General features: G+C 44.1%; 1 protein-coding gene across 4 annotated transcripts in view; it reads left to right on the top strand.

Annotated features, from left to right (window-relative positions):
- Positions 1-25,658, top strand: part of KCNJ2 (potassium inwardly rectifying channel subfamily J member 2) — a 336,141-nt gene that overhangs the window by 65,375 nt on the left and 245,108 nt on the right. Inside the window, exons 2-3 of one of the 4 annotated variants that reach the window (XM_080680211.1) lie at positions 3,734-3,832; positions 9,611-13,420. In XM_080680211.1, coding sequence (XP_080536337.1) covers positions 9,837-11,120 — 1,284 coding nt within the window. In that variant the 5' untranslated portion in view covers positions 3,734-3,832; positions 9,611-9,836 and the 3' untranslated portion in view covers positions 11,121-13,420. Of the gene's footprint in view, positions 1-3,733; positions 3,833-4,495; positions 4,679-9,610; positions 13,456-25,658 lie in introns of those variants that run through there. The other 3 variants (XM_080680210.1, XR_013961200.1, XR_013961201.1) reach the window with 3 other exon arrangements.

Below are 25,658 nucleotides of genomic sequence, written 5' to 3'. Positions count from 1 at the left end.
AATGCTCAATTGAAATATCCCCCTTATTAATGAATTTATTCAGATGCTGACCATCAACTGGACTTTGTCTAAGGCCAGCCTATCCTTCCAGGTAGAGCTGTAACATGTCCCTAGACGCCCCAGATACTTACCTGTTCACTTACATGGTGTACTCAGAATGGAACTGTCTTGCCCACAGGAGATAAGTCTTCTAGCCGCATGGCAATGCAATTTACTAAATAATAACTTGGCTGCTCTGGAAGTGTGAGCTTCTTAAAGAGCAATCCCACTTACTGTTGCTGGCTTAAACAATATTTGATGGGAAATAAAGACCCCATTCATGGGCACAGTAAGCACTCCATGATTCCTCCATAAAAGAGGGTGTGGTTTTGTTATACATGTACAGATAAACCTAGGCATATTTAAACATACGTGTACCTCATTTACCCAGAGGTCTTCCTCGAGTCTTCATCACACAGCAAATACATGAACTAAAACATTTAAGTGCTCTGAGACACTAAAATAGATGTGGTAAATCAGTATCCTGAAGCTTTTTACCCCAAAAAGAACCGAATAAAACAAGGTAACTGCAAATTTAGTATCTCCTCATTCTATTTCAAAAACATGCATCCACTTAAGCCCCTTAGATTCCATTTGCTTTTACTTTATGTACACATTTTCAACAACCTTGCTTACATAATTTCTCGGCCCAGTACAGATGATAATCAGCAAATTAGACAGTTTTGGTGACAGTCTGACAGATTTGAGGCGAATTGGCGGAAGCAAAAATGAGAAGTGAAGGCTGTCACTGATGGAGAAGGAAAAACAAGCAGAGGCTTAAACACGCTTAGTCTGGGGTTATTTCATGTAGGAGCCACTGCTCTGACTGCACCCCGGTAGGCCCGCCCGCTGCAGGCAAAATGAAATATCTTGTTTATTCAAATGAACCTGACTCATTATTCCAAAGTCCTATTATACTCACAAATATTGGTACTTTCATTCATTTATTCATTCAACTGACATCTAATGAGACTGATTTTTTTTTTTAACGTGGCCATATGCAAGGCGATGAGGATATAAAGAAAAAATAAGACATGGCAGTAGATTTTGAAAAAGTCACTATTGGTGGGTAGAAACAAATATAGGGGAAAATGCTTATAATAGCATGAGAGGAACAAGGTCTGTTCTACTAGGAATATATACACAATGCTCCAGGGGCAATCTGTTGAGAAACTGAGGATGCATACATCAGAGAAAGTAATTCCCACCGGAACAAATGTCAATTTAGGAAAACCATCACGTGGTATGTTACATTCCCAGGTATGCCAGCTAAATAAGGCATAATCACTGGTGTTCCAGTGGTGACAAATGGCAAATAGGGCCTGTGGAATACATCCCACTGCTTTAGGGGACAGTGTCTGTGTAGGCAGTGGCATGCATGGCATTCTTAGAAGCAGCTTAGAATTTATACACACGATTACATGCACGTATCTAGACAGGTCTGGAGGCAAACAGGTATTTTTAGGACACAAACAGAATAGTCTTCTAGGATGTTCTCAGCATCCTTAACACAACTGCACGTGGCAATGTGTCGTACACATCAAGTCTTCCATTCTAAGGCTTCTCCATAAATTCTACTCCATTCCACTCCACTCCTCAGACACTCCCCAAAGTTTTAGTTTTGCATGATCCATTTTAGCACTTAATCACAGGCTGCCTTATATTGTCATTTGATTTCATGTGTGCATTGCTTATCTGCTCAACTGGAGAAGGTAAATTATTAGAGGGAAGCAGCTGTTCCTCCTGGGCTCTTATGGCTCCCATATCATAACCTAGGACATAGCTAAAGCACAAAGTAGCCACTCAACCAACACATTGACTGACACTAATATGAAGATGAAATCTTACCAATGCCGTGAAATTGCCAACGCTATTTTCTCACAGATAAGAATACCATGGTAGATGGCTTGTCCACATAGCAGCAGATTGCAAACTCATCCCGTCTACATTTCAAGTCAACCTGACGTATATGTATTGTTACTATGAATTATTGCTGTGAAGATGAGCCAGTGGTTCTTAATGCCCAGTGGATGCTAATGACAGCAGTTCTTCGCTTCTTTCCATTGTGAAATTGGGCTGCACAGATGGATCATGGAAGGCTGAAGCTATACCCAGTGGCTGGAGAGCTCTATATAAGTGCAAAGAAAAGGTCTGTATTCCCAGTGGAACACAGCCCTTCTGCGTCACCCCATTCATCATCTGACAGCAGCTCAGGATTGTGACTAATATTTGGCCCTCATATCCTAGGTGGTTACCATAGAGGGATTCAGTAAGAGCATAATTCGCATTTCCTTGGAAAAATGTAATCCACAGATGGACCCCAGCACCCAACTGCAGTGGTGTCCAAAACTAATGAGGATTTTTGCTAAATAAAGACTGATTCAGCCAAAAAAGCTGTGCTCTGACTAGAGAAATCTGTATCACACATCGCTCCAAAGAGTATATTTATCCAAATGCTGATTGCATTGGAACACTAGAATTTTCCTAATAGGGACATAGGGAAAAAGCACTTATTGATGAAAATGCACATTTATACTTTTTCCTTTATAAAATGAAGAAATAGGATCGATGCTACCATGCATTCACAATGTTTCAGTTACAAAATTTAATCTCTCATGTTTTCTTATGTAGCTCAGTAAGGTAACATTTTTCATTCAAATTGGGAAGCTGGTTATTAAAATAATCCACATCTGCCCTAGCTGGTTTGGCTCAGTGGATAGAGCGTCAGCCTGCGGACTGAAGGGTCCTGGGTTCGATTTCAGTCAAGAGCACATGCCTGGGTTGCGGTGTGCAGGAGGCAGCCAATCAATGATTCTCTCTCATCATTGATTTTTCTATCTCTCTCCCTCTCCTTTCCTCTCTGAAATCAATAAAAATATATGTTTAAAAAATAAATAATACACGACTTCATAAAGAGACGTAAGGTAGACTTCTCTTGTGTGAGCCATCATTCCCACCTACAGAACTTTAAAGGGCAAAACAGTTGGTAACAGGGCTTGGAGTACTGTGTAATCTCAACAAATGGAATGGAACAGGAATGTGTTCGGCTATCAGAGCAGTCACACTTCGTGCACGACCTACTCCACACCCTTCTAATTCCAATATTTTGCTCAGTGCTAGAAAAAGAGGCATGCTTGCTCACACAGGATCAAGTACATGGCTGCAAAACCTAAGCATATCTCACCAGCGCCTCCTAGAGGCCATGTGAGGCTATAGGCTGGGAGGGGAGCAAGGGCGCAAACCCTTTCCTTGTACTGGGAGTTTGACCTCTCCCCACAGCACAAATCTACCCGGGCTGTGCCGCCCAGAATAAGAACTCGACTGTTGAAGTAGTTTGGCGACTCTAAGAGGCCTCTTAGAGGAGTAAATAAACTGCGGCACAAAAGATTAGCTTCATCGCTTGAGGAAATTAACGTGAAACACACGGAGGGGTTTCAAACTCCGGTGTTAAGAAAAGACCACTGAATATGCACCTACTATTTGTCACACATATACACACACGGATTAATCAGCGAAGTTCCAGGATGCAGATGCAGTGAACATTGAACTTGACATGGGTTCAACAGGGTCTACACGCTCTTGCCTGGTTGCTGGGAATGAGGGCTGGGAGGCGCTGGTGCGAGGGCAGAGCTCGAGTGTCTGTAGGAGTTGCTGTTCCAGAGAATTCATTACTGTCTAATTGCTCTGATTTTAGATCAGCAGAGCGTGTCAGGCGGTGGTGGAGAACGAGATTGAGGGAGGACAACGCGAGAGGGAAGGCGTCGTTCACCCTGCGGAGAAGTCTGGGCGCTTTGTAAGTAGCTGGCGAACAGTGCGATCGCAGGAGCCCAGCGGCTATGCAGTTGGAACTCTTGCGCGCGTCTAAATCCTGCTGGATCTGCGGGGATCCCGGCCCCTTTCCCCATTTAATGCTTGGCTCCTCCGCCCAGCGCGCAGGTTCTGCTGCGGATTCGGGGGGCATGGAAGGGTGGGGAGCGCGGGGGACGCGCTCGGGCTGAAATGCAATCCTCCCCGGCTGCTGCAAACATTTCGCCCTGGCACTGGCACCTCGCTGGCCCCTGGAGGAGCACGCACAGCCCAGCCGCCGCCGCCTCGGATAGAAAAAGGGAAGTGTGGGGCTCGGAGGAGGGTAGGAAACTTTGCCCAGGGCCAGGCTGCAATTAGCCAGCCGCCAAAGCCCGGAAGCGGAGCTTCCCACCTGCTGCTGTCCAAGCTGGGGCGCAAGTTCCTCCAGCCGGGGCCGGCCTCCTGGGCCGGGCTCGGAGGCTGGAGGCGGTGGGAGCCCAGCCCCGCAGGTTCTCCCCGCTGGCAGAGCCTGGGCAGCGGGTGTAGCATCCTCCCCTCCCCGCGGCGGGTCTCGGGGCTGGACGCGCGGCCAGACGCGCTGCGATTGGCCAGCAGCGGCCGGGGGCGGGGCCAGGCCGCCGGTATCTCGTGGGCCGCCTCAAAAGAGCCCAGGATATTGCAGAGCGCACTGGATCCCTGGCCAGCGCGCAGCCTTCCCCGCGCCGCCGGCAAGCTGGGTCTTGGGAATTCGGGTTTGCTTTGGCGCACTCGCTCTTACAAACCACTGGATCTTACATGCCTCTGTGCCCCCCTACTTCCACTCCATGTCCCCATGCTCCTGCGCCAGCAACAGGTAAGGGCTGCTGTGTGTTTTCTTCCCCGCTTCTGTCTCGCGGCATGCGTGCCCTGGGGAGTGTGGACTCGGGCTGGGGCTGCCGTTGGTTCCCGACTCTTCCCCTGCCCCGCTGCTCCAGAGGTGCCCAGCTGTCAGGCTGCAGTAGCGCGCACCCACGCTCCCTCTGAGTCCCAGAGCATGCCTATAGAGTTTGTGTGCGCACCAGAACATCCCAGATCTAAAAATACTGAGACATGCTTGGAACAGTTGAGCAATCGAAACATTTCTCTGCAGCATCTGTTTGTGCTCATAACTTCCAATGCACCAGCTGTAGCGAGATACTGAGTTTGGAGACAGGGGCGAGGGAGCTTGCTTTGGATAGTCCCTCTAAGGGAGAAAGAGGGGCGAGGGGATAGGGTAACTGGGGTACTGGTCTCAAACCTAGGCCGATCTGGGGACTCCGCAGTAGTCTCGATCCTTGGCCTTTTTATGTTATTTCTTGGTCATTGCTTCAAGTATAGAGTCCAGTTCCAAACGGAGCAAGCGTCTCCAAGTTGCTTTGCTGGGAAGAGAGACAGCCCGAGTTGGAATGGAGCCTACAGAGGGCAAAGCTCTCACACTATGATGTCGCTTCCCCCTAAGCAGCTTGTAATTCTTAATAATAATAATAATAATAATAATAATAATAATAATACTGCTGATACCTCCGTGGAAGACAGCATGGTTTCTGGGGAGGCCAGTGGGGGAAACGACTTTTTCTGCAAAGAGATTGCATCATAACATAGACGGAACGTGACAATTGGGAAAAAGTAGAGATGGGAGATGGGCAGTGTGATGTCTGTGCCTCAGAGTGGATCAGTAGAATGGTAACCAGGATAGGACTGTGAATCCTGGGGATTCTCATCAACGCAGACTTTACCTTTACCTGTTAGGAAGTCAGGCACGATTTGAAAACATGTTTTGGGTATGCAAAGAATGCATATTGCCTTTCACTACGTCTATTTTCACATTCATACTCTAGAGGCAGTTAGATTTCCTCTCACCACTGTTGTATGTCTGCTGTCCATTCCATTACCACTGTGCACTTGTTAGCTTTTTCCTGCTCACTTCCACCCCCGCCCCCCGAGTGTTTTATTTATATTTGCCATTATCCGGAAAAAATCTCCAAGGTCAGGGGTAAGAGGTGTGACATCAGGGGCTGTGGGAGGGGTGAGAGTTGGGGTCAAGGTCACTTCACTTGGCCTTCACCTCCTCCCCCTCCCCCATGTTTATTGGCACTTTCTTTGATGCTGTTGGTGTCCCTAGGAATATTTGTTTTAAACTCTTGTGAATTTGGCATTAAAAAACAAAACCCAAAACAACCCACAATATTTCTACTTCCTTGAGACTCTCTCCCGTTGTCGAATCTCCGGTTAGCTGTAGAGTCCTTGTATGACTTTTCAGTAGCACGAAAGATTGACCACATCTTTACCTCAATAGATGGCCTGTGTTCAGGTTTTCTTTAGTGTGTTTTTCTGTGTATCACATCCGTATATTCTTCACCATTAGCACATGCTGAGTGACGCCCCATGCATTGTTGAATGTCCGTGTTGTAGTGGTCACACAGATAAGTGGTGTCCCCCTCGCTCCCCTTCTCCCTGCCCCTCCCTCTGTTTACTGAGCTTCACCGAGGTTGCCTTGCTAGCACTTGTGCTCACATAGCAACATGTGCCCAGAGCACAGTCAGGCTGGTCTGTATGGCGTCAGCTGGGGAATAGCTACTCTGAACACTCATTAGCAGGCCTCTCTCTGAGCCCAGCTCGCCCTCCTTTACGACCCTCAGGTCCCATCCTCAGAAACGTTCTTATTCACTGCACCGTGGCTGCTGGGTGGGACACATGTATTCTTGTTTATTGTTCACAATTGCATTGTCTGGTTTTTATGGTCCATATCGGAAATATTTCCTATATGATAAACATGATTTGGGGGTCACTCCTTATGTTATCTCCTTGATCTTTTCCTTTTCTTTAATCCATAGCTCTCCCTCCCTTAACATCTACCTAACACTGAAGCGCTGAACTCTTTTTTTCCATTGCTTATGCTTAATTTTGGCTCAGCCTATAAATAGTCTTACCATGAACAGCACCACATGTAGCCTCTCCACTTCCCAGAAACATTTTCTACCTCGTTGGGGATAGCCTGGGTGAAATGATGATGTGTGTCTTTCAAATTGCCATCGGGCCCTTAAATATTTAGGCTGGAGGGGGAATTCCCACGTGGTTCATCCAATCAGGTATCGATTCTCCTGCGTTGTTCCCACCAAGGAGTCACATAGTGTTCTCAGCTGCTCCTCATCGACTCTTCCTCACAAAATTAGTTTGAATCTAGCCCTAAACCACTGCACAGAAGCGCTGTTCCTAATGCAAGTTTTCCCAGATGCTCAGGAATTAGTGATTTTCAGTGAGAGAGGAGCAAGGAAGTTCTCTGCTGGCCCAAAGCCACCGGGTGTGTGGGCAGGTTGGTAGGAAAGTCATTCCTCACAGTAGGGTATTAAACCAGTGGACCTACCAGACTCTGGCAGGTTCTAGGTTGTTGCTATGGCATCAGCTCCACCAAGTCTAAATGCATCTTCTGTATGTGCACACACATATACACATGCATCTGTTTTGGAGCCTATCTATTCAAAGTGACAAAAGTCTCCATTTTGCCCCCCACCCCCCCAAAAAATATTTTTTTCCCATTTCCAGGCAGAATGGTCAAATTTGTAAGTGATGCGCTGCATGCATGTGGAACACATTCTGTCATTAGCAATGGAAACAGGACAATAATAGTCCCTCTGTCCAGGCTCTTGTCGAGGGCCTAAATGCGGAAAGCTAGTCAGAGGAAGCTGGCGGTGTATGTTTTGTGGAATTCAGACCAATGTCCTGGGGTCGAGAGTTTTGGCAAGTTGTCATTCAGCCTTTAGATTTCCTGTGGTTGTTATGCTTTCATCTGGGAAAGTGCAGAAGTCCGTCAGAAGAAATGCGCGACACTCCGATGGAAGGGTTATTTTGAATCAGGAAAAGGGAATTTCTTGGTGTCAGTTTATAGGATTCCCAAGTCAATCAGAACTCCGGGATACATGTACTATTTAAACGATGCCTCTTCCTCACTCTTTTTTTTTGGGGGGGAAGTACACCTGTATTTGGTGTCATATCACCTCTATCTGGTTTTGTGCAGAAATGCGTGGCAGTTACACCTGAGCCCAATCAGCTGAGGTCACTGTTAGAAAAAGTTCTTCCCATGTCCAGGATCTAGAACCCTGAGGAGCAGGAGTCTTGTTTCTTTTGTCCGAGTACAAACCTCACAGGGAAGCAGACAAAACATTGAAGCAGGTGGAAGACTGGGAAGGCACAGTGACTTCTTTTTATAAAGTGATTCAAAGCCACTTTTAAATCGGGCATCATTTAGGTGTCAAAAGCTGCCAAAATGTAACACACATTGCAATTTTCACAGATGACTAATCTCAGGAAAAATGTGTTGGGGCACATTCTTGCATAATAACTTGGATGAAGAGGGAGCGGGGAGAAGACGGTAGCAAGGCCGTTTTCAGAGACAATGCACCTCGCCTCTCTGCAAGGGGGTGCGCAGCAGCAAGACAAGCGATGTGCTTTCCTCGTGTGCAGGTGGCTTGGCTGCGACTGGTTTTCTTAACTGCTCAACCTTCATACAGTCTGGAGGGAGAAAGACACAGTGGGGTCCCCAGGATCAGGGCTTCAAGGGATTCCTGATCTTTGTAATCTGTTGTTCCCTGTCCCCCTTAATCCAGGAGATAGAGTAGGTTCGTGTTTATGTTTTAGTTCTATGCTGCATTAATTTCTATTCGATCAAGAAAACACCCTCGACTTTTGCGCAGGCCTTTGTCAAGTGGGCAAGGGAAAAACAGTGTCTTTGGAGCCAAGGAGGAAAGTTGTAGTCAATAGGGAGTTTGTCCCTAGGACAGGACAAGGCAAGTGAGAGAGCTGAGAACTCCTGTTTGCTCACATTAGGTAAAGGTGGGTGCCTTCTCCATAGGAACATCTAGCAAACAACAGCGCGTGGAAGTGAAAGTAAGCTGACATTTATGATCTGCTCCTACAACGTTGCCTCTGTTTGGGAAAACACAGAATTGGACTCACATGAAATGAGTTCCTGCCTTATCTCAATCCTCTAAAGACCTGGTCCTTTGGCACAAAGGTGCTTACTTCCGAGCCAGTCCTTACACACGGCATTCCCATCTCCGGAGAATTTCAGGACCCATTGCTAGGCAACAGAACCAGCTCTCTAGCCCCCAGAGCAAACTTGCGTCTTCAAGTGAGAATCACTTGCATTAACGGAGATGTTATGGGGCATTTCTGCACAGTGGCAGCTTGAAGTGTGTGGACCGATGAAGCCGGCCCACACAGTCTTCAGAAACTGGGATCCATTTCAGATGATTTTTAAGGACTGCCTGCTGAGTTGCATCATTTAAACAAAATAATCTGTGCCTTCTGATTTCAGCCTTGTCATATTCTCCCCTAATGCATCTGCAACTCAGTTAATATTAACATTCTGCATGCCTATGGAATGTTCTCTAGATGTGTCCAAGTTCTTAAAGCTGCACGATACACCTTGGTGTTAGGAAGTCCTTCTTCTGCTTGATAACTTGCAAGTAGAGAAAGCCAAAGAAGAGAATGAGAGGGGAGAGGTAGACCCATAAAATAGAATATTTTAGGCTGCTTGCAAAAAATAGGAGGAAAAGGACCTGAAATTTTGGTGGACAGACTTGATTTTATGCTTTTAAAGAAAATTAAAACCATCTTTTTAGGGCACAAGGAATTAAAAATCCAATAATTCAATGTAGGGTATATTTATCTATATCTGCCTCTGTGTCTTGCTGGAAATGTTGCCTCAGGGCATAGAGCCCTTAATAATGACTTCTCTTGTAATGAATGATCTCTCTGTCTTTGGCAGGACCTGTTCTCTGGATGTCAGCTGAGTTACTAAGGTAACTCTGCATGTCTGTATACAGACCTTGGTAGAACCTCAAGGCTCCTGGAGATTCCCCATCTCTCCTTCTTCTTCTTCTTTTTTTTTGGTGTGTGTCCTCACTGAGCATTCAAAACTGTTTCTCCAAAGGTTTTTGCAAAAACTCAGACTGTTTTCCAAAGCAGAAGCACTGGAGTCCACAGCAGAAGCGATGGGCAGTGTGCGGACCAACCGCTACAGCATTGTGTCTTCCGAAGAAGACGGCATGAAGCTGGCCACCATGGCGGTTGCAAATGGCTTTGGGAACGGGAAGAGCAAAGTCCACACCCGACAGCAGTGCAGGAGCCGCTTCGTGAAGAAGGACGGGCACTGTAACGTTCAGTTCATCAACGTGGGGGAGAAGGGACAACGGTACCTCGCGGACATCTTCACCACGTGCGTGGACATCCGCTGGCGGTGGATGCTGGTCATCTTCTGCCTGGCCTTCGTGCTGTCGTGGCTGTTTTTCGGCTGTGTGTTTTGGTTGATAGCTCTGCTCCATGGGGATCTGGATGCAACGAAGGAGAGCAAAGCTTGTGTGTCTGAGGTCAAGAGTTTCACGGCCGCCTTCCTCTTCTCCATTGAGACCCAGACCACCATCGGCTATGGCTTCCGGTGCGTCACGGACGAATGCCCGATCGCTGTGTTCATGGTGGTATTCCAGTCCATCGTGGGCTGCATCATTGATGCCTTTATCATTGGCGCAGTCATGGCCAAGATGGCCAAACCCAAGAAGAGAAACGAGACTCTTGTCTTCAGTCACAACGCCGTGATCGCCATGAGAGATGGCAAGCTGTGTCTGATGTGGCGAGTGGGCAATCTTCGGAAAAGCCACCTGGTGGAGGCTCATGTTCGAGCCCAGCTCCTCAAATCCAGAATTACTTCGGAAGGGGAGTACATCCCCCTGGATCAAATAGATATCAACGTTGGGTTTGACAGTGGAATCGATCGTATATTCCTGGTGTCCCCGATCACCATAGTCCATGAAATCGATGAAGACAGCCCTTTCTATGACTTGAGTAAGCAGGACATTGACAATGCAGACTTTGAAATTGTCGTGATCCTGGAAGGCATGGTGGAGGCCACGGCCATGACCACCCAGTGCCGGAGCTCGTATCTGGCCAACGAAATCCTCTGGGGACACCGCTATGAGCCTGTCCTCTTTGAGGAGAAACATTACTACAAAGTGGACTACTCAAGGTTCCACAAGACTTACGAAGTACCCAACACGCCCCTGTGCAGCGCCAGAGACTTAGCAGAAAAGAAATATATCCTCTCCAATGCAAATTCATTTTGCTATGAAAATGAAGTTGCCCTCACGAGCAAAGAGGAAGACGACAGTGACAATGGCGTTCCAGAAAGCACAAGTACGGACACGCCCCCTGACCTAGACCTTCACAACCAGGCAAGCGTACCTCTAGAGCCCAGGCCCTTACGGCGAGAATCAGAGATATGACTGACCGATTCCTTCTCTGGAATAGTTACGTTCAAACACAGTCTGTTGGTCAAAGGCCCCAAACAGTGATTCAGACGACGGTACTGGCGAAGAGGTGGGTCAAGGCAAGTGGCCACCAGGGACTGAGGCTAGCCTGATGGTTTCAGAGGAAGACTCTCAGCTCAGAGATGGACGGGATGCACTCAACACGCCTCCCCATGACCCGACGGCACATAGACATGTTGTAGAATAAGTTATGGGGTGTTTCTGTTTTGTTTTGTGTTTTTATAAGACTTGAACTTGCAGGCAAGCCTTGGTTGGGTATTTGACTTATCCAGAATGCTTCTCTTTAGGGAACAAGAATGTTTTTAATGGCATAACAAAGGCAAGACTCTGCCTTAATCTCGAAAAGCTGCTAACTACATGAACACAAATTATATTTTTGTTGCAGTGTAGTTTTTCTTTAGTGTAATTTAAAAGTCAGTATTGAACTTGGTTGAAAGCTCATGATATGCGCTTCAAAGTGCCAAAACAAGAGCCTGATTTTTTGAGGCCAGTAATTTGTTTGCTAGAATTGATTTTTTTTTTTCTCTCTCTCTCCTCTGGTTACATAAGGGCATTATGTAACGCTAGCCAAATGGTAGCCTCTGGGTTGGTTTTTTATTTTTTTTCTTCATGATGTTAATGGGTTATCTCAAATTTTAAGTTGGACTACCTAAAATGAATACCAAAGATAATGCACATTTTTGCACAGTGGAGCTTATACTGAAAAGGAAGGAAAGCTCCAGAGCTGCCTTGAAATCAACAGACAATGACTTTGAACCTCAGTGAGACCTTGAACTGCCCTCTAGAAAATAGGACATCACACACATAGAATCTAGGTAGGGAGTATAGTGCTTTTAAAATGTTGTTCTTTCATGTGAGTTTTGTATTAAAGGAGGAAGAAGAAAGGGGAAGGGAAGTTCTCACACAGGACATACACACGAAACATCTTTTCTGTCCTGCGAGGTAGTGCTGGCCAGGCCAATGCAGAAGGTGAGAGATGGTGCCGTGCTCTGAGGTTGCTCCAGGTGTTCCCTGTTTGCACATTCCAAAATTGATTCCATAAAATAAGACCTTGGTTGAATTCAGTAGGCATTCTCAAAACTGAGCCACCCAACATGGAAGGTAAATTAAATTAAACCCTTGCGGTTGAATTCCCCTCCCTGACTCCCAGGATGGTCCCAGATTGACTTTGCCTTAGGAAAGATGCCCCACCAGCAGCCCCCTGCATGGTCCCTCCTGACCAGTCTGTCTGGAGTGAGTCCCGCAGCATCCGAGAGGGCTACGAAGGCCGAGGCCAAGGTGTAAATGAACCTCTTCGGATGTAGCACATCAGCTCAAGTATCCAAGAGGGAGAGGAACATGGCTTTATATTAACGGTAGAGGGCAGGGATGAAAATGTCTCAGTATTTTAGGGTCACCAAGAGCCATACAAAATAGAACACAGTCACGAGTAAGGGAGATAACGGTCTAAAGGGTTATTTCCCCTTGTACGCACACTCATGCTTGAGTGTGAGCTGATCCTTGTCCCCGGTGGAACTGTAGGAGACATGGATTCCCAGAAGCCTCTCCTGCCTGGCTGCCTGACTTGCTACCCACAATAGCTAAGTAATGGAACTCTTTTTATTTTTTGTCTGAAGTACCCTATCTGTGAATTCTGGGGTTACTGACTTTTCTTTTTAATTGGAGTCTCAAAACCAACTCTCTTATGGTGTTAAATCCCTGTATGCCATTAAAAAGAAGCTTGTTCTAGAATCCTGTATTTGTGAATTGATGTTTCGGTCTGTGGGTCTTGAGCAGCCATATCTGAATGCAGTGCCTGCAATGAGGTCACCAGACCTGCCGTTGTCAGCCTTCAGAGTCCTTGGGTTTGAAAACGGTGGTGTTATTTTCATGGGAACCAAGACAGAGAAGTGGATGCTATTTTGAAATCCAAATTGAAAGGCAGGTTTGGGAAGTTGTCTAGAGAGTTAGAGGAACTGGGACTGAGTGGACAAGAGAATCAACCAAAGAGGCAACTGTTTGGCCATGGACAGAGAGGGTACCGAGGGCTTCCGCTGCTGCTATTTTGATATTTTTGCAAAGGAAAATAATCAAACCAAAGAGTATTCAGTCACATGTACTTTCAATGAAGATACAGTGGAGAGTGGGGCTGACCTCCAAGAAGGTTCCTCCCCAACACACAGAGCTGCCACTTAAAGAAAGACTTGAGATATTTGCAAAGAGGGTGGGCCAGGGGGCAGGAACGAGGGAGGGACATCTTTCAACTTCTTTCTGAAATAGAGAAAAAAAAAATCTAACATTTCTGGTGCACACAGGTTTGTTTGTCGTTTGTTTTGTTTTTTCAAGAAAATTTTGCAGAAGCTATGTTTTTAAAAGTGTACATTTTATAAAGTTTATCAGATATTTTCATATTTAAAGCCAAATGTAAATAGAAGTCTGTAAAGGGGAAAAAATTGCCATGGGAAGTCTGATTTCAGTGCAGCAATTTCTGAGAGCTAGTACCTATATGCTACCGGTTAGCATGGTTTTAGCAAATATCTACCAGCCTCATAAGGTTTGTATTGCTACGTTCTTCGGTTATTTATTTCAGCATGGGCTGTTCATTTGAAAGCTTTTTTCTAGTTATTAGTATTTTAACAGTTACAAGCTTTAAGTGGCATTTTATTTTATTTTATTTTATTTTATTATTTTATTTTATTTTATTTTATTTTATTTTTGGTCAAGAGCCAAGACACAGGTAATGCACCACATTGTTTTGCTGCATTTTACCTTCAAAACGTTTGTCCTTCCTGGGTCTCCTTCATTCGTGCACACATGCCGCTAGAATGCAGGTGGAAGAGACTCCGTGAACACCTGGGGTCTCTTCTTGGACACGTGTTGCTTCTTTACTGCAAGCGAACCCTCGTTGAATTCACGTAGGACTCACTCCCTTTTAAAGAAGTCATTGCCCATGTCTGGCTGGGCATCATATTTTTGGAAGGAGGCATAGATTCTCGGTTATCCTATTTTTAAATAAAATGTAGACAAAGTGAATCTATTTTGATTATGGAGAAAGGCATAGTTTTCTACCCCTCTAAGCGTATACTTGAATCAGACATTTCAAAGATGTCACACTATAGCACTGTAGTCCTTTCCAAATTCCTGGAGAAAGTTTTCACCTTAAAAAAAAAAAATTCTCTCAATGCGTTATTTTTCCCTTTGCTTCCTTTCTTCCCTACAAACTCCCATCCCAAATCTTGTTGTTTATTTCATGAGCTGTACCCAACTCTCCCTCCCCTGCCCCAAATTATGTTACCCTTGCAAATAACAAATGTCAGTTCATACTGTATGATAAGCCACTTGGTAAAGGCAAGAAGCTTGTCCTGACTAGTGGAGTGGGTTCTTTTTCACTCTGTGTCTACTAATGTTAAGGTGGGGAAGGAAAGTGTTGCATTCCCATCCCCTCACTCCCAACTAGAATCTCTTTTCTAGTGGCGTTGGGTTCAGCTCTGGCCTCCGGCGAGTTGCACAAGCCGGGCCTCGGACAATCGCGATAGTTCCTATTTTCCCGTTTGCCGTCCTTTTGTACCTAAAGTCTTCCTATTGTACTGCACAAACCATGGATTGTACATATTTTTATATATTATGTCTTATTTTATTATTTCTAAATAAAAACGTAAATGTTGAACACAAATCCGTGCGAGATCTTTGGGCTTCCTCCACGTAGAATCGTAGAATAAAGCATAAGTTCGTACACAATGGGGCAGAAACCCTGATGCTTTGCATGAATGGAGCCATAGAAATTGCCTGAACAGGCAAGTGCGTGGGGTGGCAGATTAGTCTAATCCAACTTAGAGGAAGTCAAGCTCATATTTTGTTTTTTACAGAATGGCCTAGGGTAGAGAGAGGATAGAAAAGACAGAGGAGAAACAAGCAAACCACCACAACAAAAAACCCACAAAATATAATAAGGTTTAGACTTTGATATGTTTGTTGAGTGATCCTAGTCCCTTTTCTTGAGCCTATGCTCTATGTGGGGTTCTTCCTTATATGTTATCTCATCTCAAGGAGCAAATCAGGACATTATTATTGCTGTGTTAGACATCAGGAGTAGGCAAATGTGTCTCATAAAGGGCCAGATAGTAAAAGTTTCTGATTTTCAGACCAGGCCATCCTTGTCTAACCTCTACAACTCCTCCCTCGTGGTGTGAAAACAGCCACAGATAATAGGAAAACAATGGTATGGCTGGGCTTCAATGAAACTTTACTTATAGCTACAGGGGGTGAGCCAAATTTGGCCTGTGGCCTGTAATTTATCAGATCTCTACTATAGATAAGAAGCTGAGGCCTGATTGTAAAGCTAGTGAATCACTGGGGTGGTATGAGAATGCAGATTTTATCTGTGAAATAACCACATCCATGATGAGCATATTTTAAGACCCCAGAGACTTCTTTTTCAAAATAGTTCAGATGGAGGTTCCTAGTGACCCAATGATCTGAGCCACTGTACCAGGGTTATTATAATGCCTTTTTTTTTTTTTACTTTTTTTTTTTTTTTAATTTTGGAAGGGAGAGGGAGAGGAAGAGAGAAACATCAATGATGAGAGAGAAGCCTTGATCAGCTACCTCCTGCAGATCGAGTCCTCAACCTGGTTAGTGCCCGACCAGGAATTGAACCACGACCTCCTGGTTCATAGGTCAACGCCCAACCACTGAGCCATGCCAGCCAGGCTAGAATGACTTTTTCAAAAGGTACATATGTGCAAGGGAACACCAGTGTTAACATAAAAAAAAAAACCATTGAAACCTGTAAAGAATTTTTGGTGAAATTATTTGAGCCAAACTGTCGACATATGCCAGGAAGCAGAACCTCAAGGAATTGAGATAATGCTCCGGAGAATGGCGGGTTGATTTGTATTTATACATTGCAATCAAAGGAGGGACAGAGGTGGGTTACATGAAATTCATTGGTGATAGATTAAGGAGGTGGGATAAAGCAAAGTGGTGGGAAACCCCTGGGATTGGATAAAAAGTAAAATGATGGACACATACTTAGGTGGGTGCAGGAACAATTAACATGGTAATGAAGGAATTTGTGTTATCCTGGGCCCACCACATTTGGTTGTGCCCCAGAGGCTCCAGAAAAAGGGAAGTTACAAGTTACCCAGACATTTCAAGGGTGTGTTATCATAGATGCAAAAAGACAGATAGGCTCAGTTAAGGTAAAGGTTGACCTTGTCAGTGAAGATACGGCCTAGGATGTAATTGCCCACCATAGCTGCTTTTAGTTCAAGTTTAATTTCAGACCATCCTTTGTGGTGACTTTAGATCTCTGAGTTTGCAAGACTGCCATGCAGGCCTCCCCTGAGCTTGTCAGGTCAGCATGTGGCCCCTTTTGTCCACACCAGCAAGATGCAGCTACAGTAAGACCATCACAATACCTGGTTCAGGAATAGGGCGACCAACTGGTCTACCTGGAACAGACGTTTCCCCAGAATTTGCAGTGCAAAAACTGGGGGCATTCCAGGCAAACTGGGATGAGTCCATCACCTGCTTTGGAAACTAAGAGAAGCAGAAGAGTTGAGGGCAGGGAGGGAGGGGCAGTTAAGAAGAACGTGGAAGGGGAGGAGTTGGAGGAAGGTGAGGCCAATTGGCACAGGAGTGTTGCTATGTAGGAAGAATAATAATGATGGATAATTACACGTAAGTGGCTCTCTCCAAATAAGTGAATTTTATTGCCTCCAGGCATTGATTGTATTGGAGGGATGGTTTTCTAAAATATATAATTCTCTGCCTTATTCAGAAGATGGTCTGTGTTCTTTAGCGTTTCCTTGTGTGGCACACAAGCTCTTCCTAATAGGATGTGCTTGTAAAAGTTTGCCCATTACTAGTAAACCACCAATTGCTGTTTAGTCCAAGGCAAGAAGTCACCAAGCACCATTTAGGTTTCTGCATCTGATCTGCTATGTGGAGGAAATCATATCATTCACCATAAGGGCTATGTAACTAGTATGTCAGAGCCAGGCAGGCCAGAAACATGCAGATAACACACAAAAGACATGGCTTGGATGTAGGGGTTTTGCAGTGCCTGTACTCATTTTCAGAGATCTTTTTTATTTCAGGTTTGAGATTATATTCTGAGAGACTGAAGCTGTTAAGAGGTTCGGTGTCTAAAATAAACTCTATTTAACTTACCCAAAATTTTATTGAGGAACTAGCCTATTGTTGGTGTTGGTTATTCAAAATTTTCTGTCTGGAATTCCACAATTTGGAAAATGGGCAGTACAGTTGTATGTTCATTTTGTCTTACAATTGAGAAAAGCAACTGGATTTTAGATATTAAAAAATGTATCTATAACAACGACCCGTTAGGCAATACGTATGGGGTATGAGGCACTGTGCAAAGACACACTTCTTGCCTTTCCTATATCACTTAAATATTCTTTCAGGGATGTCACCGTGGATTCAAATACTTTTTTATTGTCTGGTTGAGAATGACTTAAGTTGGTTTGGTAAAATCTCTGCTCCCCTGGAAGCTACTCTTTTATTTCTTTGTTAAATGACCCCTTCGACCCTAGACTCTGCTTCTGTGATTAGGTGTGTGACATCATTTTTGCCTCGTCACCTCCCTGATCCTGACATAGGATCTGAAAGACATCCCTGGGGCAAGCGTCTGGGTTTGATCCTGTACAAGGAACAAATGAGTCAAGTTTCACACAGCATAGTTTTATTTGGCTTTTGTGTATCTAATTCTTGCTAATACACTTCTACATCTGAAGTCCCCGTTGAGCAACTTTTTATTTGGTCCTGCAAACAAAGAGAGCATTCATGAAATAGGATATAGGGGTGTCCTTAGAAGGAACAGCATTAGGCCTTAGACACAGACCCTAAAAACAGACTATTTACCAATAAAGTTCAAAGGCAAGTGTGTACACAGCCCCAACAGAGTACTCTTGACAAAGGCACTCTCAGAGGGCAGCCACTCATCCGAAAGCGAGGGAAGGTGGGATCAGCCTGCCAGAGGGGTTCTTAGGGCCTGTGGGAAGCTTCCTGGTGGCCAGCAGACCCATGAAGCACTCCTCCCTGGCGCTTCCAGGATCATCTGGGAGCTGCAGCCCCATCACTCAGGCACACTCAGTCAATGAGGCAGTGGCAGAAGATGCCTCGGAGTTGCCATGGGAACAGAGAGAAGTATCAGCGTACCTCTCTTGCATACTCCTTAATTTAATCTGAGTGACTTTATTCAAGAACCAAAAATAAAAAGTGCACAGGGATGTAATTATATAAAAAGCCATGTTCGATGGTAATAAATACAGTGTGTACTTTTGCTCAGTCTGAGGCTCGCTTGCGTCTCCCTTCTATTCCAAAACGTCTGAACTACCCAAGCAGGAGTCTTCACTTAAAGTTTAATTGAAGGGAGGCCCAGATTTGCCAAGAGAAAGGCGTGAGGCTTCCTCCCGAATCTCCAACGTTGCCTGGCTCAGTCTCGCCCTCTGAATGCTGAGCCTGTTCAAACCGGGTTCGTTTCCAGTGTATGTTCACGTTGGGCCATCTGGTGCTGCCTCCTGAGCTCACTGGTCTAAAACATTCTATGGGTTAGGATTAGTTTGTAGGATAATAAAAAACGCAGTGCACAGGAGAAGGCCAAAAAAAGCAATTAGTGGAGAAGGCTAACAAAACTCTTCTCCTTTTTTAAAATAAAATAAAATCCTGTTGCCCTTGCAGTCAACACCTCCTTTCCAATGGGGAGGTGGGGGAGGGAGAAGCAGCTTCTCAGTGATGGTGCCCTTGCAACATCACCGGGTCCAGAATTGGGAGTGGGCCCCTGCTCTCACACCTTCCCAGGGGCTGAGGGGTTACAGGTGCTGGAAGAAAAAGTTGCCTCTCCCTCCCAGTATCCTTGACTGAAGCAAGGCAATCCTGACCGCGCAGTTCGGCCTGATTCTAAAAGTGCTTAGATTGCTGTTTCCGGCTGGTGATTTGCATGCAGTTGTGTGCGATGTAGGATTTACTTAGAAAGGAAGATGCAAAGGTGCCAGGCGCGTCTGGTGAGCCAGAATACAGCCCTGGTTGTTGTCTGGGATACGCCCTGTCCATCCTCCGGATTCAGAGGGCCCCACATCCCCTCTCAGCATTTTACATCCTGGGAGGCCCCTCCGCTGAGGCTTTCTGCAAGGCAAGTAAGTCCTTTCTGGGGATAAAATAGAAAAGGGGTTTTTCCCCTTTTGGAGAGCCAGCAGCCTGCAGGTCAGAAGCGTGCTGTTTGTAAAACTACGCTGGCCGTGTTGTGTTGTTGAAATGCCTAGTCCCATGGTTGGCAAACTGCGGCTCGCAAGCCACATGCGGCTCTTTGGCCCCTTGAGTGTGGCTCTTCCACAAAATACCACGGCCTGGGCGAGTCTATTTTGAAGAAGTGGTGTTAGAAGAAGTTTAAGTTTAAAAAATTTGGCTCTCAAAAGAAATTTCAATCGTTGTCCTGTTGATATTTGGCTCTGTTAACTAATGAGTTTGCCGACCACTGGCCTAGTGAAACAGCTGCATGCTTGCAAAGAAATGGAACTGAAGGACTTCCTTGTGTTTTAGGTTGGAAATTTTTAGTCTCCTGAGTTTAGAATCTCCAGCCCTTTGTACCTAGTGGTATGTAGCAGCCACTCAGAGGAGTTTATGACTCTGTTCATCTTAGGGGCAGAGTTATTATGTAAAATTTAAAAACGTCGGCGCATATATAAAGCTGCTCATGTCTAACAAGGAGGCTCTTGCTAATAACCACATGGCCATTTGTTTTGCTTAATATCTCAGTGGGTTTCGGGAGGTAAAGAGAGTGAATTAGTGGGGGGGGGGGGAGGTGAGAGAAGCCCCACAGAAATATGAGCTGCGAGAACATTTAGATGTTTCCTGGGGAGGGTGGACTGAGAACCCTCCTCAATTTCCCACGTACAATTTCAGTAAAGCCAACGCTGCTCAATACTGGAGTTTCCGATGATTTTGGAAAAACTCAAAGGGAATTTGAGTTCTTCCTGTGGGTTAATATGGGAGGAGAAAAAAACAAAACACCTCAACAACAACAACAACAACAAAAAAAATTAAAACAAACCCAGATACAAACCATCTGAACCTAGAGCCACACAGGCATTTAACACTGCGCTTGAGGAATGTCCTCTCGGTGGTTATTACCATTCGGTACAAAGGTCTAGAAATTCTAGATTCACGAAAACAAAACTTCCAACCTTAGACACTCAAGGAAGTTCTTCAGTTCCTTTTCTTTTGTGGGGGGCTGGGGCGGGAGGGGGGAGGCGGGTCCTGTGGGGGAAGACTGTAGCTGGTTTCAGTAGGCACCTAAACAACATGGCCAATCCAATTTTAGAAATGGCACTAGCTGAACTGTCCACACTGTTTACCTACAGCTTGCCAGCTCTTCTTTTCTAGAAAAAGGCTCCATGTATCTCTGCTTTGATGCATCCTGTCCTTGGTTTTGCCCTCTAGCTCCCAGAAGAAAATCATACTGTCCAATTTTTAAGATCTTGGGGACTTCCAAGTGCTCCGTATACCTGAACCCTCTTCAGCTCCCTGCCTATCTCCCAGCCCAGCCTCCTGGCCCACTGACAGTCTTTTTGTTAAATCTTCGTTAGCAGAACTTTTGAAAAATTATATCTGTGTGAAATTTAGCATATAAGTTTTCCCTAAAGAAATCTGCAATTCTGTGACATTCTCAAAGGAACTCCTATAGGTTTTGTGCACAGATTTAATGTTTCCCAATTTTTTCATTTCCGTGAAGATGCATTTAACCCCGCTTAGTGAAATAGTACTTGTAAATAGAGTCATCTTCTTACAGGGAAACAGCTGCAAAAAGTTGCCTTTCAAAGTTATAGAAGACTTTTTGACCCTTGGTTTGCTCACTGGAAAATAAGACTAAAAACATAATTTTGTGAGATTTAAAATGAGATAGTTTTTGTAATAGTGCTCCATAAGTCATATATATATATGTGTGTGTGTGTGTGTGTGTGTGTGTGTTAGTTTTATACTTGTGATAGCAATTTTTCATCTTCTAATATAGACAGTCTTTACTGCCAATCAAAACCTTTAAATCCACCAATAAAAGAGAAGAGTGGTCTTCCCATTTAGGAAACATTCCCCGAGCTTCAAGCCCCTGGAACGATGGTAGATGTTGGAGATTCAAAGGTCTGCAGTGGAGTGAGGGAGAATGAGAACAACAATCACAGCCCTCTAATTTTAGATTTCTATATTTGTGCCCTGGCCTTGGCAATCAAGCCCAAAGATCTCCAATACAGTGTCCGTGCGAGAGGTGGAAGCACCCATTCCCCACCTAGCTGAGAATCCAGAGCCTTATCTGCTAAGTACGTGCGCTCAGTGTCAAGGGTTTCTTGATGTTTTGTTTTGTTTTGTTTTGTTTTGTCCTGGAGTTTATAAGGGTGGCATTTAGGCACCTGGACCCTGGCACTCAGGAAGGAAAGGCGTTGTTCTTGGCAAAATGCTCGGTGGCCTATCAGATTACAGATGGATTTCCTTCATCTTGGGGCATTGGCCTCCATTCAGGGGGCAGGAGGGATAGGGTTGCACAGCTTGTTTGGACACGCTGGTCGTTTCTTATTCTCCTTCTTTCCCAGAAAAGAGAACGGCCTCCTGGCATCCCTCCTAGCAGGGCCAGTGCCCAAACAAGAAACTCATTCGGTGCCCGATGCATAAGGCCGAACAAGATGGCTTCATTGACCCACAACCTAACAAGTGCTTCCTGGAGCGTCCAGCCAAGGGAGCATGGCCTCGCTCTCATCTCCCAGGGAGTGCAGGTGTTTCCATGGGGTTGGTTGAGTAAGAAAGCCTCCTCCCCTCACCTCGGTGTCCAAAGTGAGTTCCCCTCATTGGATTTCATGGAAATCCTTCTCTATCGCTTCCGTACAGATATCATTTCTCACTGTTTTCATCACCTCATTTGTGGCCAAATCTTTGCCAAATTTTCATGTCACTGAAATCTTTCTTCATAATGGACTAAAATGAACCGTGCATTTTCCTTTGACAATTTTTTTTTTTTTTAGAAAGAAAGCAGTGTTCCTGACAAACAATTATGGGAGGCTTATTTTGCCCATCACCCTGCACACACTCTCTCTCTCTCTCTCTCTCTCTCTCTCTCTCTCTCTCTCTCACACACACACACATATACACACACAAACACATATACACACAAACACATTCAAACTCACACATACAGACAGATATATACACAAATACAAACTCACACACACAGTTATAGAAACATACAAACTCACACACACAGATATAAAAGCATACAAACTCACACACACAGATATACACACAAACACATACAAACTCACACACACACACAACTTGTGTATACACACGTAAAACTAAATACACCCCATATGATTCCCAGAGTCACTTGTAAGGAGTCTCTCTTTTGATATTGGTGGGGTCAAAGGGGAAGTTCAACCCAGAAACTGTACACACACCACATAATTTTAGGCTTTTGGCCTGAATTATTAATTGTTCATTACATTACACGGGGAAGGAAAGAATAATAATAGGGGAGTTGTGGGTAATTCTCATTTTTTTCTTTATAAGAAAAAATGCCATAGATTTTGGATATGTAACATTGTCATTAAAAATATTTCTAAGTAGTTTGTAACAACCCAAAAGTTATCAAAAAGAGTCTTAAAGTTGAATATTTGTTTTATTTTTTGGTACTGTTTTGTTTTTGTGGGAGGAATCTATCTCTTGTTTTTAATTTCTCATTTTATTGAACTGTAGTCAGATAATATGGAATGTGTTATTTTTCTTTAAAATATTATGGCCACTTTTTGTAAATATGCCAAGACTATTTGAAATGAAAGTATATTTACTTGCCCTTTATTAGATACAAATCCTATGCATTTAAATGCTTGCTGTTTATATAATTCCAATAGTCAATACGCTTAAATACTTCTTATCTGTTTCACATCTTAACCACTGAGAAAAACGTGTGTGTCTCTACCATAATGGTGAACTGGTCCATTTCTACTTGTATTCCCAATGGCACTCTCTTCCTGTATTTCTCAATGCTCTATTGTTAAGTGCGCCTATGTTAATGATTATTAAATCTCATTGGAGTATTTATACAACTTTATCAAAAAATTAACCCTCTTTTTCCTTTTTGCCTTGAATTATTATGTCAGACATTAACATAGTAACGATGCCCTAGTTTTTAAATAATTTTCCCAGTATATCTCCCCCCCCCCCACTCCCTTTAGTCTCTAGCTTTTTTTTTTTGTTTTTGGAATTTTTCCCTGATTTTTATACCAATTTTTGGATAACTTTTCTATTTTCCTGGCCCCTTCTCTCTTTTTTTCCTTTTCTTTATGTTTGTTTTTTATTTTTCTTTTAATGGCATATAAATATATATTCTTTTTCATTTTTGTATTTAAACAAATCATTCTGAAAATGCCTATAGTTTATTTGCATTTATATCTATTTTTCAATAAGACAAAAATATGCTTTCATCTCTCGCCGCCTTATATTATTTGATAAAAATCAGAGCTGAATGAATTTTAGTGTGTTTTTATGTGAAATTTGATGCAAATTCAGTGGGCTCTCTCAATTAAGATAAAACAGACGCTACAGTGATTCAAGTAGAATAAAATCTTTTTACTGCATCGACAGAGGAACCTGAATTAAGTTGTAAATTCCAGGAAACAGGTCAGGTTGTTAATTTGATCTTGAGCACAGATGCCTTTTACAGTCTGGGTTTGGGACCCCGCAATTTACCTTTCAGCCAACACTGCATGAGGCTAAAGGACCAGTCTGCACTTAACACAGACCCTCTGAGTTACTCTGATGCACGGGGGTTTGAAACTCCTACACTGGACCCAACATAGACAGATGGCCCCCATCTCAGAGCTTCTGAGTCGGTGAGCTTGGGGTGGGACACCAGAATCTGTATGTGTAACATGTTTCCATGGAATACCAACCCAAGGACCCCACACGAGGAACTCGTCTAGTGCGGTAAATTCTGAACAAGAGCTCTGGGTACGTGGCTGCAGTGGATGAGGTCTATGACCTTGTGAACGACATGCACCCTTCCACAACCTCCGGTGTTTTCAAGTAAGAGGCCGGGGGAGGAGGGCCAGAGAGTTTCAAAGGTCCAGGAAACTCTAATTTACTTTCCATTTTCTCTCTCTAAAAAAGGCTATGGTTTATTTGCTATCACATTTGAAAAAAAGATTGATTCACATTATTGCATTTATCAGTGACTTTGAGATAATTACATAAAAATTATCATTTTTAGTATTTATATGCCAGTAAAAATTTCATGCAAAGAGATACAATGGATTTGTTAGAAGCAAAAAACAAAACACAGACACACGCACACAAACAGAAAGAATGAGGAAAGTAAAGTTCAAACAGAATAGAGAGTGGATTGCATAAGTCATGCCATAGATATTTATATATTTAAATAATGGGCCTAAACTTTAAAAAAAATTTAACAGCTAAGTTAAAGAAAAACAGTGAAAGTTAGGTAAATGGTTTAAGAAGTGCATGAAGTGCTGTGGTGATCCTTCTATGCAGGGAACCTGGTTGGAAGAGAGAGAAGAGTTTGGTAACGGGGAGCTTTTGAGAATAACCTGAAATGCTGGATATGATTTGAATAGGTAGAGGACATCGAAGTAGAGGGCCCACTGCAAGCACACATATAGACCCCAAACACCTAAGTCTTATCTTGATAACCACACATGAATCATTATTGTCATGGTTGAGGACAGTGATTTTGACCCCAGGAACCTTTAACAATGCCCGCAGACATTTTTGGTTGTCACAGCTTGGAGTGGGTGGGTATCTAGTGGGTAGTGGACAGAGATACTGCTGAACATTCTATAATCACAGGACAGCCCCCCACAACAAATAATTATTCAGTGCAATATGTCAATAGGACCACCATTGAGAAGCCCTGGTCTAAAGTGTAGTTACTTTGAGACATTCATGGAGAGTAAATTTGGAAGTGGCTTGCATATTTTAAATGATTTTATTTGAAATAGAAGCCTGTGAGCAACCATTGAAGTTTTTTTGAGTAAGAGAATGATGTAGCCATGGCCTTTGAGAAAGATGAAGTGTCAAACACACAGTGTTGATTGGAGGAGGAAGAGATGAAGGCAGGAGCTGGGTGGACTAGTTAAGAGCCTACAGCAATATTTCAGGTGAGAGGTAATAAGTGCTTGAACTTGAGAATGGAAAGGAAGTGATCAATTCCAGAGACACTGCAAAAGAGGAATATACATGACTTGGCAACTGTTTGAATCACAGGAGGGGAAAAGGTGGCTGGAAGAGTTGACGATTGTTCACCGCACAGCTGAATTAAGAAACCTGAGTCAGGAGAGAGCACTGGTCAGAAGAGGAAGGAGTACACATTGGTTTGAAGGCTTGGACAGGACATGTACAGGTAGACACATCAAGTAGGCTGCTAGAAGGCAGATAGATTGAAAGTAACACCGTCTGCATTCCTAAACCCTTCCAGTGGAATGGAATCCAAAT

Source organism: Plecotus auritus (genome assembly GCF_963455305.1).
Source record: "Plecotus auritus genome assembly, chromosome: 7".
NCBI lineage: Eukaryota > Metazoa > Chordata > Mammalia > Chiroptera > Vespertilionidae > Plecotus > Plecotus auritus.
The sequence above is the reverse complement of the archived record's forward strand: the minus strand, read 5'-3'. Positions and strand labels throughout refer to the sequence as shown.